The sequence below is a fragment of the Colletotrichum spaethianum genome (assembly GCF_022836535.1).
Source record: "Colletotrichum spaethianum MAFF 239500 DNA, contig05, whole genome shotgun sequence".
Taxonomy (NCBI): Eukaryota; Fungi; Ascomycota; class Sordariomycetes; order Glomerellales; family Glomerellaceae; genus Colletotrichum; species Colletotrichum spaethianum.
In genome coordinates, this window is record NW_026054775.1 from 649,111 (window position 1) to 663,300 (window position 14,190).

Here is a 14,190-nt window from a genome sequence, read left to right on the forward strand (position 1 = left end):
GGGTTATGGAGTAGCTTGAAACCGGAGGAGAAAGAAGCAATGATCGAGGGGGTCGAAGGTACAATGCCGACAGGTCAGTTTGGCAGAGTTGAGGACGTGGTCGAAGCATATTTATGGTTGATGAAGGATCGAAATGTGACTGGGACTGTTGCAGCAACTGACAGCGGAGCTATGGTAGTGTAAGAAAACGGACAGGTTGAGTGTAGAAACAAGTAGACCGAGACAACCTTCGCATTATCACAGTGGTTATGTCAACTTCGTCTCCTCGATCTCAAATAATTAATTAGCTGTTCTCAAGTGGTCTGACCATCTTGTTATTCATGTATAACCAATTGCCGAGCTGTGAACATTGCTCATCAATTTTCATGGCCAATTCCTCAGGCAGTGTGAGAAAAATTCACTTTGAAGCTATCGAGTGAGGATTGAGTGGGACATCTCCCAAGGGTGTAGGAATGTACGGCGCCGCGGGTATCTCGGTCAAGTTTGCCGTCTCATCTGTGAAGACAATTGGTTGAACTTGAGATCGCTTCATCAAATCAGCAGTAATGTTCTAACTATCTCCAGGCTTGTCGTTCACCATCTTCGTCTGCGACAATTCTATTCTCAGCTTATGCTGTCGCTGACCACAGGGTGGCGACAAGTTATGCGAGCAGATCGAGATCACCTTCATCACATGCCTCGATACGTAGCAAAATATAATAAATAAGTCCACGAAAGAGGAAGGCAGAAGCGTACCCCATCAAGGTTGGCATCGACATCATTCATCGGATCTGGAAAGATAAGAAATTGCGACATGCCAATTCACAATGGTCTCTGGGAGCCTTGACTTTATCCTAGCACTCGGGTTCCGGTAAGTACTATCAAAGGTTCCCATCCGCATGTCTTTCTGGTTACTCTGCCCACCAACTCTGTTTCTAAACTCACAGGTGGGAATCGAAGTTGGCTTCGAGGGAACCATCACCTTCTACCAATTCAAGGTACTGTTCATAGGCATCTACGTCTCTGGACAAGCAGCTGCCACCTTTTCAGTTACCCGAGTAGTGATTGTTCCGTTCTTGGATCTTTCCATGAGTCCCAACTAACCAAATCACAACTCTAGGCTTCATCAAGGTGAAAGCTGCTGGCAATGACCACTTCTGGCTTTTGACCATCCGGCCAACATTCCGCAAAACAGGCGACAACAATGGGAAATGCCGTTGTTTGATTTATCCGACTTCATCTAATAGACATGTGTTCGGGCTGCTTGATGCACCAATTCCTTCTGCTAAGCATTCACCAGGGGTCAATGTGTCACCGGGGGCCACTATAGGCATTCACCGCCCGGCGCATTTTGACCCCACCGGAGCCACTGACGCCGACGTCCGACTCCACCCAAAATTTCCAGCTCTCACTTCATCCCACCTCGGTACTGCCTCAAGCAATTCGAAACCCAGCCTCCAAGCCTCAATTGGTATACAGCTCGAGCTTTACATTTGTCGAAAGCAGTCGAACACAATGGCCACCTCAAAGGGCCTTCCGCGCGATACGTTCGCCAAGCTCTCCCCTCATCCGTTCCTTCTCGCAAACCTACAACCTCCCGCGCCCGCCAACGCCGCCAGAAGCAACGGCCGCGCGCCCGAGGAAGCCCGCATTCCCAACATTAACACCTCTAGCTTGACCCATGCCAACGGGAGCGCTGTGGTTCGTACGGGCGATACTACCGTGATCTGTGGTGTCCGTGCCGAGACCATTCTCGCCTCCGACATCCCCAACTTCCGCACCGCCGCGAACCTCGATGAGACCAAGCCTAGCTCGGAGCTGAAAGACTACGATCTACTCGTTCCCAATATTGAGCTCGCCACTGGCTGCGCGCCGCAGTTCCTTCCCGGCGTACCCCCCACAACCCTCGCACAGACTTTGAGCACGAGAGTGTACTCGCTGCTACACTCCTCCAAGCTCGTCGACCCCGACGATTTGAGAATATGGTACACTCGCCCTGCCGAGACCGCTGAGGCGGAGGACGATGACGACAAGATGGACAACGACGAGGACAAGGCGGAGGGCGAGAAAGTGGTGATGGCATACTGGGTACTCTACATCGACATTTTCTTCATTTCCTTCGACGGCAACCCGTTCGATGTCGCCTGGGCTGCCATCCTGGCCGCTCTACGCGATACCACCATCCCCATCGCCCGCTGGGATCCTGACCGCGAGATGGTCATCTGCTCCCGTAACGACCCTAAGCCCCTGACGCTACACGGTTTTCCTGTCGCCTGCACAGCCGGCGTCTTCACAGGAAAGGAGACGGCGGATCGTCCCGCTGGTGGCAGGTTTTGGACCCTGGTCGACCCTGATAGATTGGAGGAGAGTCTTTGCGACGAGGAGATTACGGCAGTGGTGGACAAGAGCGAGGGAGAGACTAAGGTGTTGTCGATATCAAAGCACGGAGGTACGGTGCTACAGCCGCAGCTCATACGGGAGTTTGTGGGCGTTGCGGAGCGAAGATGGGAGCAGGTTTGGAAGGCCATGGCATGAAGATATTGATACCCACCAAAAAGGAAAAGACGAATCCAACAAGTTTGGGAGAAAAGGCCGTTTCCTCTGATATTCCCCCGTTTATACGCCAACCACTGGATGGCAAACGGAGCTCCCCTTTCGTGAGGACTGATAATCTGCCCGCCTTTCATTCACCGGCGGTACACGGTGCAGAAAGCGTGAGAAAATAGGTGCATACCTACATGAGCCCATCAACACCAATTCACTTCTTTCAGACTAGCCGTCAGATTCTTCGGAGCCTCACCTCTCACACAATCTTGCGTAACAAATCACACAAGGGAAACTAAGTTTCTCAACTTCCTCAACAGCCCTCCTCAACTCTTGTTCAGAGACCAAACTATCTCCTCGTTGTCACTATCATGGCCGATATCCACGCTCGACTTGGAGAGGCCTCGAAGGAGGAGCTCTCCCAGATCCTTGTCGCCGTCTGCGGCCATGCGATCACCCGCACCCACGTCGTAAGCGTCCTTGCCTACCTTGACGAGAAGAAGGGCCAGGAGGTTGAGGTCGCCGCCAACCGCCGTAGCAGTCGCTCGTCCACCCGAGCGTCGTCTGAGGTGTCTCAGGGCTCGAGCCAGGCGACCAGGACCGCCAAGCGCACTATTAAGCTGTGCAAGATGTGCGAAAAGCCGTACGAGGAGAAGAAGAACCTGAGCAAGTCATGTTCTTACCATCCAGGTTAGTCAAAAAACATTACTCCTAAATGTTATCCTGAAGTATTGTGTTGTGATTGGCAAGGGGTGCTGACGAAGATCAAAACCGATAGGATACTGGTTGATTGAGTGCGAGAAGGATGGTTTCATCTGGTTCGATCCGCTGGAGAAGGCGGCCGAGGAGTTCACAACTAATCCTAGTGCTCTGCGCATTTTGAGCTGCTGTAACGCCGAGAAGGATATGGGCAAAGGGTGCACCGTTGGCAAGCATGTCGCTATGGTCGTACAGGGTCAGACAACCAAGAACACTGCTGAGGACACCGGCTCAGACAACTGATGGATGAACGTTTTGCGACGCGACGACTAGATACGAAAATGATACCGCGAGAGTTTGTTGGCGGCTTAGCAACATGATGGCGTTGAGCGACTGGGGTAACAAGGCTTGTTTTATATGTCAACTACTCAGCATCGCATGCATATTGAGGGACAGCTGAGATGGTCGTCGGGACAGTCCACTTGCTTCTACCGGGTTTGGGAAAGACTTCGCTGGGTACGGAACCATCAGCTACGAGAAAGGATAGACTTTTGCAATGCTCGCGGATCAAACGGATCAACTTAGCAACAGAGCTTCACTTCAAATCCTAGTTGATGACAAGCACAGGTGTGCGCAAACAGACAGGAAATCATGCTGCTGCGCGATCAAGATATGTATTCCACAATTCGAGCTACCTTTTCAGACGTTATTCCAAGGCAGTAGATACTAGGGAAAAATTCCTTCTACCGCCCGGCGCCGAGGAAGCCTAATGAAAGGCCCTCATGAACCGCGAATCTACTGAGTGCGACTCGCGGCTTGGTTACCGAGCGGATGGTGAAGAAAGGAAGGAGAAAAAGCCTGCGCTTCGCGGGGCGCGGAAATTTTAGGCAAGACGTGTACAGTGTCGGCTGGACAGTGTTTATAGCTCTGTTCGCACGCATTAGCGTCCGTTTTCCCCACCGCCGACCCCATCGTCAATCTTCCCTCTTTTTCCAACCTCACCTCTTTTTCTTCGCAAATTTTCCTCCTGCTTCCCTCCTTCCGAAGCTCCTTCTCTTTTTCCACCACCATGGAATCGCTGGCCGAGCAGACGTGGGATGTCATACTCCATGGCACTGGCCTGCAGCAGTCGCTGCTAGCCTTGTAAGCTCTTCTTTCCCTCCTGCTTCTTTGCATTCCCTCCTTCTCGTCGTCCGGCATCGTTGTTTTCCCAGAAAAGCCTCGATCTGACTGACGCAGCCCTCTCTGGCCGTAAAAAGAGCCCTCTCGCGGTCCGGAAAGCAAATTCTGCATCTCGATCCCAACGAATACTATGGCGGTCCCGAAGCCGCCTTCAGTCTGCAGGAGATCGAGGAGTGGGCTGCTGCGCATGCTGCCGCTGACGATGTCGGCCCCTCACGTGTCTTCTCGTCGGTGACCGTGAGCAAGCCCGAGGTCGTGACCGGCTCTGGACCTTCCCTCTCTTTCCCGAGAGCATACTCTCTCGCCCTCGCGCCGCAGATAATACATGCCCGCTCCGAGCTGGTTAAACAGCTCGTATCATCGCGCGCGTTCCGGCAGATCGAATTCCTTGCCGTTGGGTCTTTCTTCATATATACCCTACCGTCCAGCGGGTCCGAAGACGGAAGAGCCAGCATCGTGCCGATCCCGTCGACCCGTGAGGCCGTCTTTTCGACGACTGCGATCCCCGCGAGGGCAAAGCGCTCGCTGATGAAGTTTCTCAAGTTTGTCTCTGACTACGATGCGGAGGAGCAGCGAGGTACATGGACTCCGCATGCCGACAAGCCTCTGTCGGAGTTCTTGGCCTCAAACTTCAAGCTGGATTCTGCACTGCAGACCTACATCGTTACCCTGACGCTGAGTTTGGACGGGAGGATCTCAACCAAGGACGGCTTGGCGGCTATCCATAGGCATCTCTCGTCCATGGGTGCCTTCGGCCCGGGCTTCGCGGCGGTATATCCCAGATGGGGTGGCCTCTCCGAGATCGCGCAGGTCGGTTGCCGCGCTTGTGCCGTTGGCGGCGCAGTCTACATGCTGGGCACGGGTGTAAAAGCCACGCGCCCGCTTGACGCGCAGGAAGACGGCGCGCACTTCGAAGTCGACTTGACCAGTGACATTACGGTGAAATCCCGTACGCTGATTCGTGGCGCCGAAGTCGTTGCCCCCGACAGTCAGCGTGTAAACAGACTGACAGTTGTCGTCAACTCGCCGCTTTTGTCTCTGTTCAGGGCTGTCGTCGAGGGAGCGCCCACACCGGCCGTGGCTGTCGTCGCCATCCCCGCCGGCTCCATCAAAGACGTCGCCTCGCCGTACCCCGTCTACGTCTTTGCCCATTCAAGCGAGACGGGCGAATGTCCATCTGGTCAGAGTAAGTACCAAGTCTCCCTCTCATCCCTATACCCCCTCCTGTACATGATGATTTCAGTCAAAATTCTTATCTACATTGTCTGAGTCTTGCTTTGACGACAATTCCTGTCATACTGATGTACATGATTATTCTCATACTTTGACCTGGCAAACCTCTGTTGTTTCACATAACTGACTTGGTCATTGTTCCAGGCGTTCTTTACTTCGTCACACCCAAGACATCCAACTCGGGTGAGGCCTTGGAAAAGGCTCTGGCAACCCTGTTGGCTGCTATCGATGAAGATGGCAACCATCCACAGGCCATCTATCAAGTCATGTATGAGCAAGCCAAGGCTGCTTCCCTGGCATTTTCAGATGCTTCGCACGTCCTCCCAAGTCTGCCACTCGACCTTGCATTTAGCGACACAGCTCTCGAGCCTGTGAGAGATGCCTGGACGAAAGTTATGGGCCCCATTGCAGATGATCCCGACATTCAGTACATGAAATTCGAGGATCGGGAGGGCGTTGGTGACGAGGATGATGTCTACGAGTAGGAGTAGAAACCTGATAGCTTGCACCGAGGTGTATGAAGTAATGAAGATGATGACTTTTCAACGGCACCCATGGCTTTTTCAAATGAATCATTTTTGGTGTGAGTGTAGCTAATGTGCATGAAGTGCATTGAGTCTATATGATCCCGTTTCCCGGGAGATAGCAATTGGCATGTTTTCAAATCCATTCGTCCGTCTAGTCATCGTAAATGACACCTTCGCTCATATCCGTCCTCGAAAAGAAGTCTCCCGCTCCAGCGACCTTCTAGAACTCGCGGCCTTGAATCCCAGGATGTCAAACGTATCGCAATGCAAACTTGAAAAGCAAATTCGCAGATGAAAAATAGTCCCCCCTTCCCGAAAACTGCAGATGCAAAATACCCCCCCTTTTCTCGTTGCAAAAACAGTGTGCGTTGATTGGTTGTAGATTGCGCATAGAGGCTCCTTGATAGATGCGCGGCGCTCTCTTACTCCTGGCTCATTAGAAGTGCCGTCATATCAAGTCCGATTCGAATTGGACCAAAGGGCTGCATGCTCTCAACCTGCTGCTCGACCGAGACCGCGTTCTTTGTCGTAAGGCAAAGAACGTGGTAGAAGGCCTGGGCCGCAACAACATGATTTTGCTTCGCCGGCTCGATGAGGTCGTCGAAGTTGATCCAACGACGGTTCTCGTTGTTGTCTCCCTCCTTGATCTGGCCAGTTTTCTTGGCCTCATCTTCGGTCCACTGCAAGAACTCCCCGCTTGCGGTGTCTAGAGTGGATCGCATCCATTGCGAGTCGCTCTTATCATCCTGGCCATTACCAACGATACCTGCGGGGTATAAGTTCTCTGGCCCAAAGTCTTGCGAGACGTGCATGTCGATGGGAATTGCACCCAAGTCGCTTCCGAGCGCATCGTGAAGCGGCTCAAAGGGAGGAGCGCTGCTTCCGCGAAGGCTAGCAGACTTATGTCGGTTGGTCTGTTCATGGCGCCGAGCACTATGGCTGATGACTGAAGATCCTCGGCCCGCTGAAGGTGTCCGATTCCAAGGCATCAAAGAGGACGACGGATGCTCTTCCATGGGCTGCGCAGCCTTCATTCCCATCTCTGGCATTGATTCGTCTCCGATCATCATACCGTATCCGCCCATTTCATCCATGGAGCGACCCTGCTGCGGTGTCTCGTCGACTCTCGGGCGCACGTTCCGGTCTTCGCTTATATCGCTCGCTTCGTCGAAAGCCTCAACTGCTCTTCTTCTGCGGCCCTTGGGGGACGGCGTCTGTAAGTCCCATTCCTCTTCACTGGGCGGGCCGTAAATGATGTCGCGAAGGCCAGTACCGGCGAAAACATCTGCAAGAGGAAACTTGGTTCCAGGAATGCCTGTAATGCGGCCTATGCCTGCGATTCCCTGTCCGAAGGTGAGGAAATACGCATTGGCTCGAGCTTGAATCTGTGTTGTTCCCTTCCGCTTGCTGGTAGCCCTTTCCGCATTGTCAACATACTGCTCTTGCCAGCTTTTGAGAACAGAGCGTTTAATCGTGGTACTGTCATTGTCGAATTTCAGAACACGTCGACGCTTCCTGTATGGAGCAGATGATTGATCTCTCTGGCCTTCTTCGGGTGGCTGGGGCAGGTGAAGGATATGTTCATCCTGTAGGAAGACGGGATCACTACCCATCATGACTACGTCACCCTCGGCATCACGAACAATCAGTTGCTCATCTTGAGTCTGTTCAATCTGAAATGGTGCATCAGAATTGACCAAGCCAGTTTCTACGAGACCTGGCAGCTCAGGCTCAGGCTCATCCACAACGACGCCACCGTTTTCGTCGATTTCGAGCTCCACGCCGCCAAAGTTGTCGAAGTCGTCCATGGGACCTAGAGAGCCCATGTTCAGGTTCAGCTCCATATCATCGCGTGTTCGAGGAAGTAGTGTCTTCTGCGCGGACGAGGAGTGTGCAAATGGAGATGGCAGCCGGTAAATGAAAGTGCTGGACGACTGAGAGATATCGAGGTTGAAAATCGAATGCTCCCGACCACCAGAAAGGTCGACGGGGTGAGGGAAGGGACTGAGCTGCGACTGCGACTTTCTCTTCCCCCCTGATGAGGGGTGACTTCCGGAAATGAAGCAAGAATTGCCGTCGTCGTCGATTGTGAAATGCGGCATGATGCTGGTAGGAACAAAGCTCGGGTCGTCGCTAAGGGTTATTTGGTCACGTCTAGCGTGATAGAGTGAGCAAGTACTTGGGGTGGCAGCCAAACTACGAAACATACCTCGCTCTCCCAGCTTTGGGGTCGGTCTCGTTGTTGGCGATAAGTCGAAAGAAAGTTTTCATCAAGGTTTGCACCTTCTCGGCGTCGGCGAGCATGTAATTGCACTGCGACGAGTAAACCCGTGAAATTCCGTAGAGGAGATTGCTCTGGAGACGCAGAGAGATGGGAGCTCCCGGCTCAATGATTTTTTCACAAGCCCTTCGGATGTCGACCTCTTCGATGGCTTTCCGGGAAACCTTTCGGGTGCCACCACCGCGTGGACCAATGGTCGCAACAACCCTGAAGATGACGGTGAGTATCTTTCGTTTTCTATGAATTGAGATTCAACTTACCAAATGGTTGCAACACCAAACTGGCGACTTGTGAGAACTTGTAAGCTGTCAGAAGCGTTCTACAAAGCGGCGAGCTGGTAAAAAAGGAATGACTGACTTTCGTTGCTGTAGAACATGGCGATTTCTGCAGATGGAATCAACGCCGGCTTGGCAGGTTTGCCGTTAATTATGAAGAGAACCAAACAGCTTGGGGAATAGTTTTGGAGATTTGGTATTGTCGGGGGCGTTCAGTTGGGATAAAGTAAGGAGTCGGAAAGGGAAGGAATTGCCTGTCTAAGCCGCGTCGCGGGTTGGAGGAGGAAGGTGCTTGCCACTTCCCCGACCTCTCTGTCCTTTCCAGTGTTCCTTCTACTTCCAAAACGCCCCTTCTCAGTTCTTAAATATATAGAACACTCAACTGGTAGTCTTTTGCGTAAGTCTCGTTCAAACTGGCTAGGATTCGGAAAAGCCCTACGTGTATGACGCCCTCTGGCCTGCATAACAACACACCTGAGCATGATATCAAAACGCGAAGGATAACGACGTGACGGATCAAGAAGTATACCCCATGGGCCAAATTTTAATAAATAAAGACTACTCCGGCTTTCAAACCCTTGCTCATCGAGAATATCACAGCGTAAACAAGCCGACTAAATTATGCATAATCATGTACATAGGATGAGAACTAAAAAATAGGAGAGACGAATTTAAATGAACACACAACTACCCGACTTGCGCCGGTGACGCCTATGTAAACACAAGTTCATATGTTGTCAAAGAGGTCTTGCAACAGAGCACTCATTCAACTTGCGCTTTCGATCCCTTGTTCTTGATGTTGAGACACGAAGAAAGCGGCGAATACCTTGATCGTCTTGGAAAACAGAAGTCCGGCCAATTGCATCTCCTTAATTGTTAAAGGTGTTCTTGCGTCAACAGAGGAAAGATGGTAGTCTACATCCACAAATACGCGAATGGCGAACACCTATCCTCATTTGAGATGATTCGTATGCATCCTATGGTACAGAGACACAAACATTTTCTTGGCATTGTTTCAAGAAATTTCGGGAATTTCTAGTATTCTATCATGTAGGATTTCGTGTCCTGGCGGTGCTCCTCAAGTGACCGAACACTCGTCTCAGCAACGGTTGAAGTCGAAGTCGGCCATGACGATGAGATAAGCGGTCCCCAATGTTTCGACCCACAAATGTCCGGGACGCACAGGCACTGGCGCCCGGGCTTTCCACATGGATACCTACCTCCACTGAGCTAAGGTAGTTCGGAATTCGGCAGTCAGATAATCCGCCGTTGCTGGGTCACGGCCTTTTCGCATCAGAAATTCATCACCAATGGCGGCCATGTGGAATCCTACCTGACACGGCCAAGGCATTTCTTTGTCCATTCCCTCTGCGCGCCGATGGCATAACAGCACCTCGACGGCCATCATACACTCCTTCTCGATTTTTCTTTATCGTCTCGTGCAAACAATAGTGCGATTGTGTGTGCCACGTCTGAAAGAAGCTCCTCGAAGAAGCTCCCCTCTGACCCCAATCCGACAGCTGGCTGCGTGTCCGCTCGAGGCAGCGCCCTCCTAATACCGACGACAAGATGGCGCCTCTCATCCTCCACAACGTTCCCGACGAGGAGCTATACATCGGCGACGACGGCATCAAGCGCCCTTACGCCATGGTTTTCCCACAGTACGTTTGCATTTTCCACGCGTTTGGCGGTCGAGGTCCATTCGCATTCTTGCGCTATGACATCCAGCTAACCTAGACCCTCTTGTAGACAAGAAGGCCTTCCCGGTGCCAGAAATCGACGCGGTGTCGCAGAAACAGGCTCCTTTGGCAAATCGACGCGGCGGTCACGCTCAAGAACCGGAACACCTGCAGGCCGCCGTGAGAACCCTACTGTCGCAGCTGCCGATAAGATCTTTGGCGACTGGATCTCCTCCCAAGCAATCACCACCAATAATCTTGCCGCCTCGACAACAACAGGAGCCGGCACAAACTCCGCCGCCGCCGTCCCACAGCGCAAGACCTCAGGGCTCTCCCAGGCGCCACTTCTGGCCTCCGCGGCGGACGATACACCCGCGGCCGCCGAACCACGCATCACTCGCCATGTGCCCACCGAAGTTATTCTGCGTGGTTACCGCTCGCCGTCGCAGCAGTATGCCGCCATTTCCCACTACGAGCAGCTTGCTGGCCTCATCTGCGAGGATTACCCTCGCGAACCGCCCCTCGAACAGCGCCGCTACAAGTCCGAACTGCGCGACCCTGCTTTCACCCGCCGTAGAGGCCTTACCGGCGAGGAGCGCGCCAAGGTCAACCGCGCCGATGGAGGCGAGCACTGGGTCAAGGTCACATTTGAATCGGCCGACGCCGCCGACGCCGCGGTCTACGCCAGCCCTCAGCGTGTGCTGGGCTACCTAGTCTATGCCGAGCCGTACCATGGTCTACCTCCTGCTCGCGACGAGCCCATTCCAGACGTCGATTCCCTTATCACCACCCACGAGGAACACAGCCGCTCACAGTCCGTCCCGGCAGGCAGCTTTGGCACACACAGAACACCGCGCAGCAAGCACCGCACGGCGAGCAAGAGCGGTAGCAATCCCTTTGCCATCTCCAACAACCGCTCCATGAGCGACCTCTCCCCGCCAACGTCCCTCACCTCCTCCAACACGATCGAGACGGCCACCATCTCCAACACGACCAACTCGTCCGTGACCGTCACCGAGTCGCAGCCCCAGATGCAGGCCGAGGACAGCTTGTTTTGCCGACGCATCCCCACCGCGCGGAAGGCCAGGCTCCTTCCCGCCGAACAGGCGTTGCTGCCGCAGCAGAGCTACACCCAACGGCTCGTTAACATGGTGCCTTTTCTCAAGTGGTTCAGCGGCTCCATGATTGGCAATGAGGTCCCTCGCACTGACAACGGCGACTTTGACTGGAACCGCGCCAGCCTGTACTGGAAGATTATCTGGTGGCTGGACGCGACCTTTGGGCTGTTTGGGGGTGAAATCCTGAGTGCCGACAAGGACGACTAAAGGCTGGGATGCTTGAGTACCACCACCAGGCATGTTTGGTCAAGGTTTCCGGGGATCGGATGGCGTTTGGAGGGAAAAGTTTTAATGTCCATACGAATACCACGCGCACACTTTACATTTTCATAGACGGCGGGGGCGGCTTGTGGAGACCAGACGCAGGAGAGATGGGAAGCAGAAGAAGAAGAAGAGCAAGAAAGGATGAATTCCTGAACGAACGAACTGTAAGACTATGCAGCGCCGCGTGCGCGCGCGCGGCCGCGCACCGAGGGGCGTCCCTCGTCCATAGAAACGCCTCTAAATGGGTATAACAAGAGTAATCATGAGTTTCGCCGTCGTCAAACCAAAGAAAAGTACCAAGCTACGCGTCCTCTTCATTTACACTCCACCGCCTCCCCGGCCGTCCCCTTTCGGCGGACCCGTTTGCAATATCCGTCTCTTCCTCGGCATCCTCGACAACTTCGGTGCTGTCTGGCACGTCCCCGTGCTCCTCGTCGCCGGGGCTCCTTGTATCGGTCTGCTCGTCCGCCCAGAGCTGTTGTTGCTCGGACGCCTCGGCCTCGTCTTCCTCTTTGAGCACGTCGTACCGCCTTTCCTCGGCAACCTTGTCTTCCTCCCGCGACTCCTCGCTCAGCCCCACGCCCAGGCTGTCAAACGTTACGTCGGTAGCGTGCCGCCTGATGGGCTGGGGCGAGAAGGGCCTCACGCCCCTGGGCCTGTTGAAGTTGGTCTCGGAGAAGATGCTATCCGCGTCGTTGTCGTCCCCTAGCCCCGGCACTGCGGCAGCGGCGAGGCTCTGGTAGCGGTCCGGGTCGCTCAGCAGGCTATCACCTCTTGTGTGGCCTCCGTGGCGCGTCACATCCGACGCCGCGTCGGCGAGGATGCTCTTGGGCGGCAGGATACTGAAGAGCTTCGCCGTCTCAGCCGGCCCAGCGCCGGCCCCGAGCCCGGAATGGTCTCCGACCTCATCGCTTGCGAACAGGTCTGCGCCCTTTTCCAGCAACTCGTCCAGGCCCCCTCCGCTCCAACCTTTCCTCGCCAGCGACTCGAAGATGTCCACCTCGGCACGGACAAGGCTGCACGACGCCTCCAAGATCCGCCCGCTCGTATCCTGGCTCTCCCTCAACAAGGTCCTAGCATGGTCCCCATGCAACGACGTCAAACCGTCCAGCTTCGTCGTCAACTCGACCAGGTGCGCCCTGAACTTGCCCACGTCCCGCCGGCGCTGCTTGTGGAGCTTCAGCCCCTCCTTCTCGAGCCTCCTGATCTCCAAGTTGCGCGCCTTGACCTCGCGCACGTAGGCCTCCTCCTCGTCCTCTACGCGCTGCCGCCACTTGTCGAGCTCGTGCAGCAGCGGCACCTCGAAGTCGCGGTATACCGTCTCGGAGAGGATCTGCTGGTGGTTCGCGACGAGGTGGTGCACGCCCGAGGCCGACATGAGTAGGTCCGCGGTACAGGACCCCTTGGAGCCGGCGGTGAAGCTCGCGGAGAGCGCGGCGCCGGGCTGCGACACGGACGAGAGGGACTCGGCGCGGGCCTCTTTGAGCCGGGCGCAGGACTCGAGTGCGGAGCCGAAGGCGGAGGCGGCGGTGGAGAGCGAGGCGAGGGCGATGCGGTAGGACTTGGCGGTCTGGATGAGGTCGGAGTAGGCCGTCTGGGAGAGCTCGAGATCGGACTTGGTGAGTACGGCGTGGACGGGCCGCGGGGGCGGCGGCAGTGGGAGGTGGTAGGACGAGAGCGGGTTCGCGGTCGAGGCGAGCGAGTAGACGGGCGACGAGGGGACGGGGGGCAGTTGGGACGGCGTCGGGGTGGAAGGCCGGTCATCGCCGGGGGTGATTGCGGTCTCCATTGCTTGCGCCGATGTCTGGTTTCGAGTTGTGGTGGTGATGCCTCGAAGGTGTTGTTTATGGTAGCAACGCTGCCGGGGTTTGCTCGGTTCGGTGTGTTGCTATGCGAGGACCGAGAGTTGTTTTGTTTACCGTAATATGTACGCCGGTCCGATCGGTTATCATCTCAGCCCGGAGAGGGAGCAATGGATAAAGAGAATAAGAAATGCGTGACCTGCAACAGAGCCTGCCGGAGGATTGGTGAAACTTTTTTTTTCGGTAGGAGGTGAGAGCAAGAGAAAAAAAAAGAAAATGAGGGAAAGTGGTGGTTGGCGATCTTTTGGAGCAGAGTTGCTGCTTGCTGCAGATGCAAGCTGCAGCGTGGGTGAGTTCCGTCTGGCCACGGGCCAGAGATTGGGCTTTGGGCTTGCGCCTTGCCATGGGGGGCACCAAGGGCCCATGGCGCTGGGAGGCCTTGTGATTCGGGGAGGCGACCACAGGTGACCCTCCCAACTGGATCCGGATGGGCCCCTATGGTAGAGAGAAGCGGCAGCATCTAGCAAGATAAGACCCTGGGCGAGACAGGCACCCACAACGCTAGCGTCCTCAAACGGCGGTGGTCTTAGGTAAGCGGTGCACATGG

General features: G+C 54.7%; 6 protein-coding genes across 6 annotated transcripts; 4 read left to right on the top strand and 2 right to left on the bottom strand.

The window, feature by feature from the left end:
• Positions 1-1,494: 1,494 nt before the first annotated feature.
• ColSpa_02727 (exosome complex component rrp43) lies at positions 1,495-2,514 on the top strand (the record flags this gene model as incomplete). The annotated part of the gene is made up of 1 exon (XM_049268939.1): positions 1,495-2,514. The coding sequence occupies one exon, from the start codon at positions 1,495-1,497 to the stop codon at positions 2,512-2,514; it is 1,020 nt and encodes a 339-aa protein (XP_049124896.1).
• A 380-nt stretch (positions 2,515-2,894) lies between these two features.
• On the top strand, positions 2,895-3,525 carry ColSpa_02728 (uncharacterized protein; the record flags this gene model as incomplete). Its single annotated transcript, XM_049268940.1, has 2 exons — positions 2,895-3,213; positions 3,302-3,525. The coding sequence occupies 2 exons, from the start codon at positions 2,895-2,897 to the stop codon at positions 3,523-3,525; spliced, it is 543 nt and encodes a 180-aa protein (XP_049124897.1).
• A 766-nt stretch (positions 3,526-4,291) lies between these two features.
• ColSpa_02729 (RAB6A-GEF complex partner protein 1) lies at positions 4,292-6,122 on the top strand (the record flags this gene model as incomplete). Its single annotated transcript, XM_049268941.1, has 3 exons — positions 4,292-4,365; positions 4,482-5,590; positions 5,782-6,122. 3 exons carry the CDS (start codon positions 4,292-4,294, stop codon positions 6,120-6,122), a joined length of 1,524 nt encoding a protein of 507 aa, XP_049124898.1.
• A 464-nt stretch (positions 6,123-6,586) lies between these two features.
• Positions 6,587-8,821, bottom strand: ColSpa_02730 (meiotic recombination protein rec8; the record flags this gene model as incomplete). The annotated part of the gene is made up of 4 exons (XM_049268942.1): positions 6,587-8,318; positions 8,374-8,672; positions 8,706-8,725; positions 8,803-8,821. The coding sequence occupies 4 exons, from the start codon at positions 8,819-8,821 to the stop codon at positions 6,587-6,589; spliced, it is 2,070 nt and encodes a 689-aa protein (XP_049124899.1).
• Positions 8,822-10,289: 1,468 nt separating this feature from the next.
• Positions 10,290-11,724, top strand: ColSpa_02731 (nucleoporin NUP53; the record flags this gene model as incomplete). Its single annotated transcript, XM_049268943.1, has 2 exons — positions 10,290-10,381; positions 10,470-11,724. 2 exons carry the CDS (start codon positions 10,290-10,292, stop codon positions 11,722-11,724), a joined length of 1,347 nt encoding a protein of 448 aa, XP_049124900.1.
• A 358-nt stretch (positions 11,725-12,082) lies between these two features.
• On the bottom strand, positions 12,083-13,570 carry ColSpa_02732 (protein IVY1; the record flags this gene model as incomplete). Its single annotated transcript, XM_049268944.1, has 1 exon — positions 12,083-13,570. The coding sequence occupies one exon, from the start codon at positions 13,568-13,570 to the stop codon at positions 12,083-12,085; it is 1,488 nt and encodes a 495-aa protein (XP_049124901.1).
• Positions 13,571-14,190: the final 620 nt, after the last annotated feature.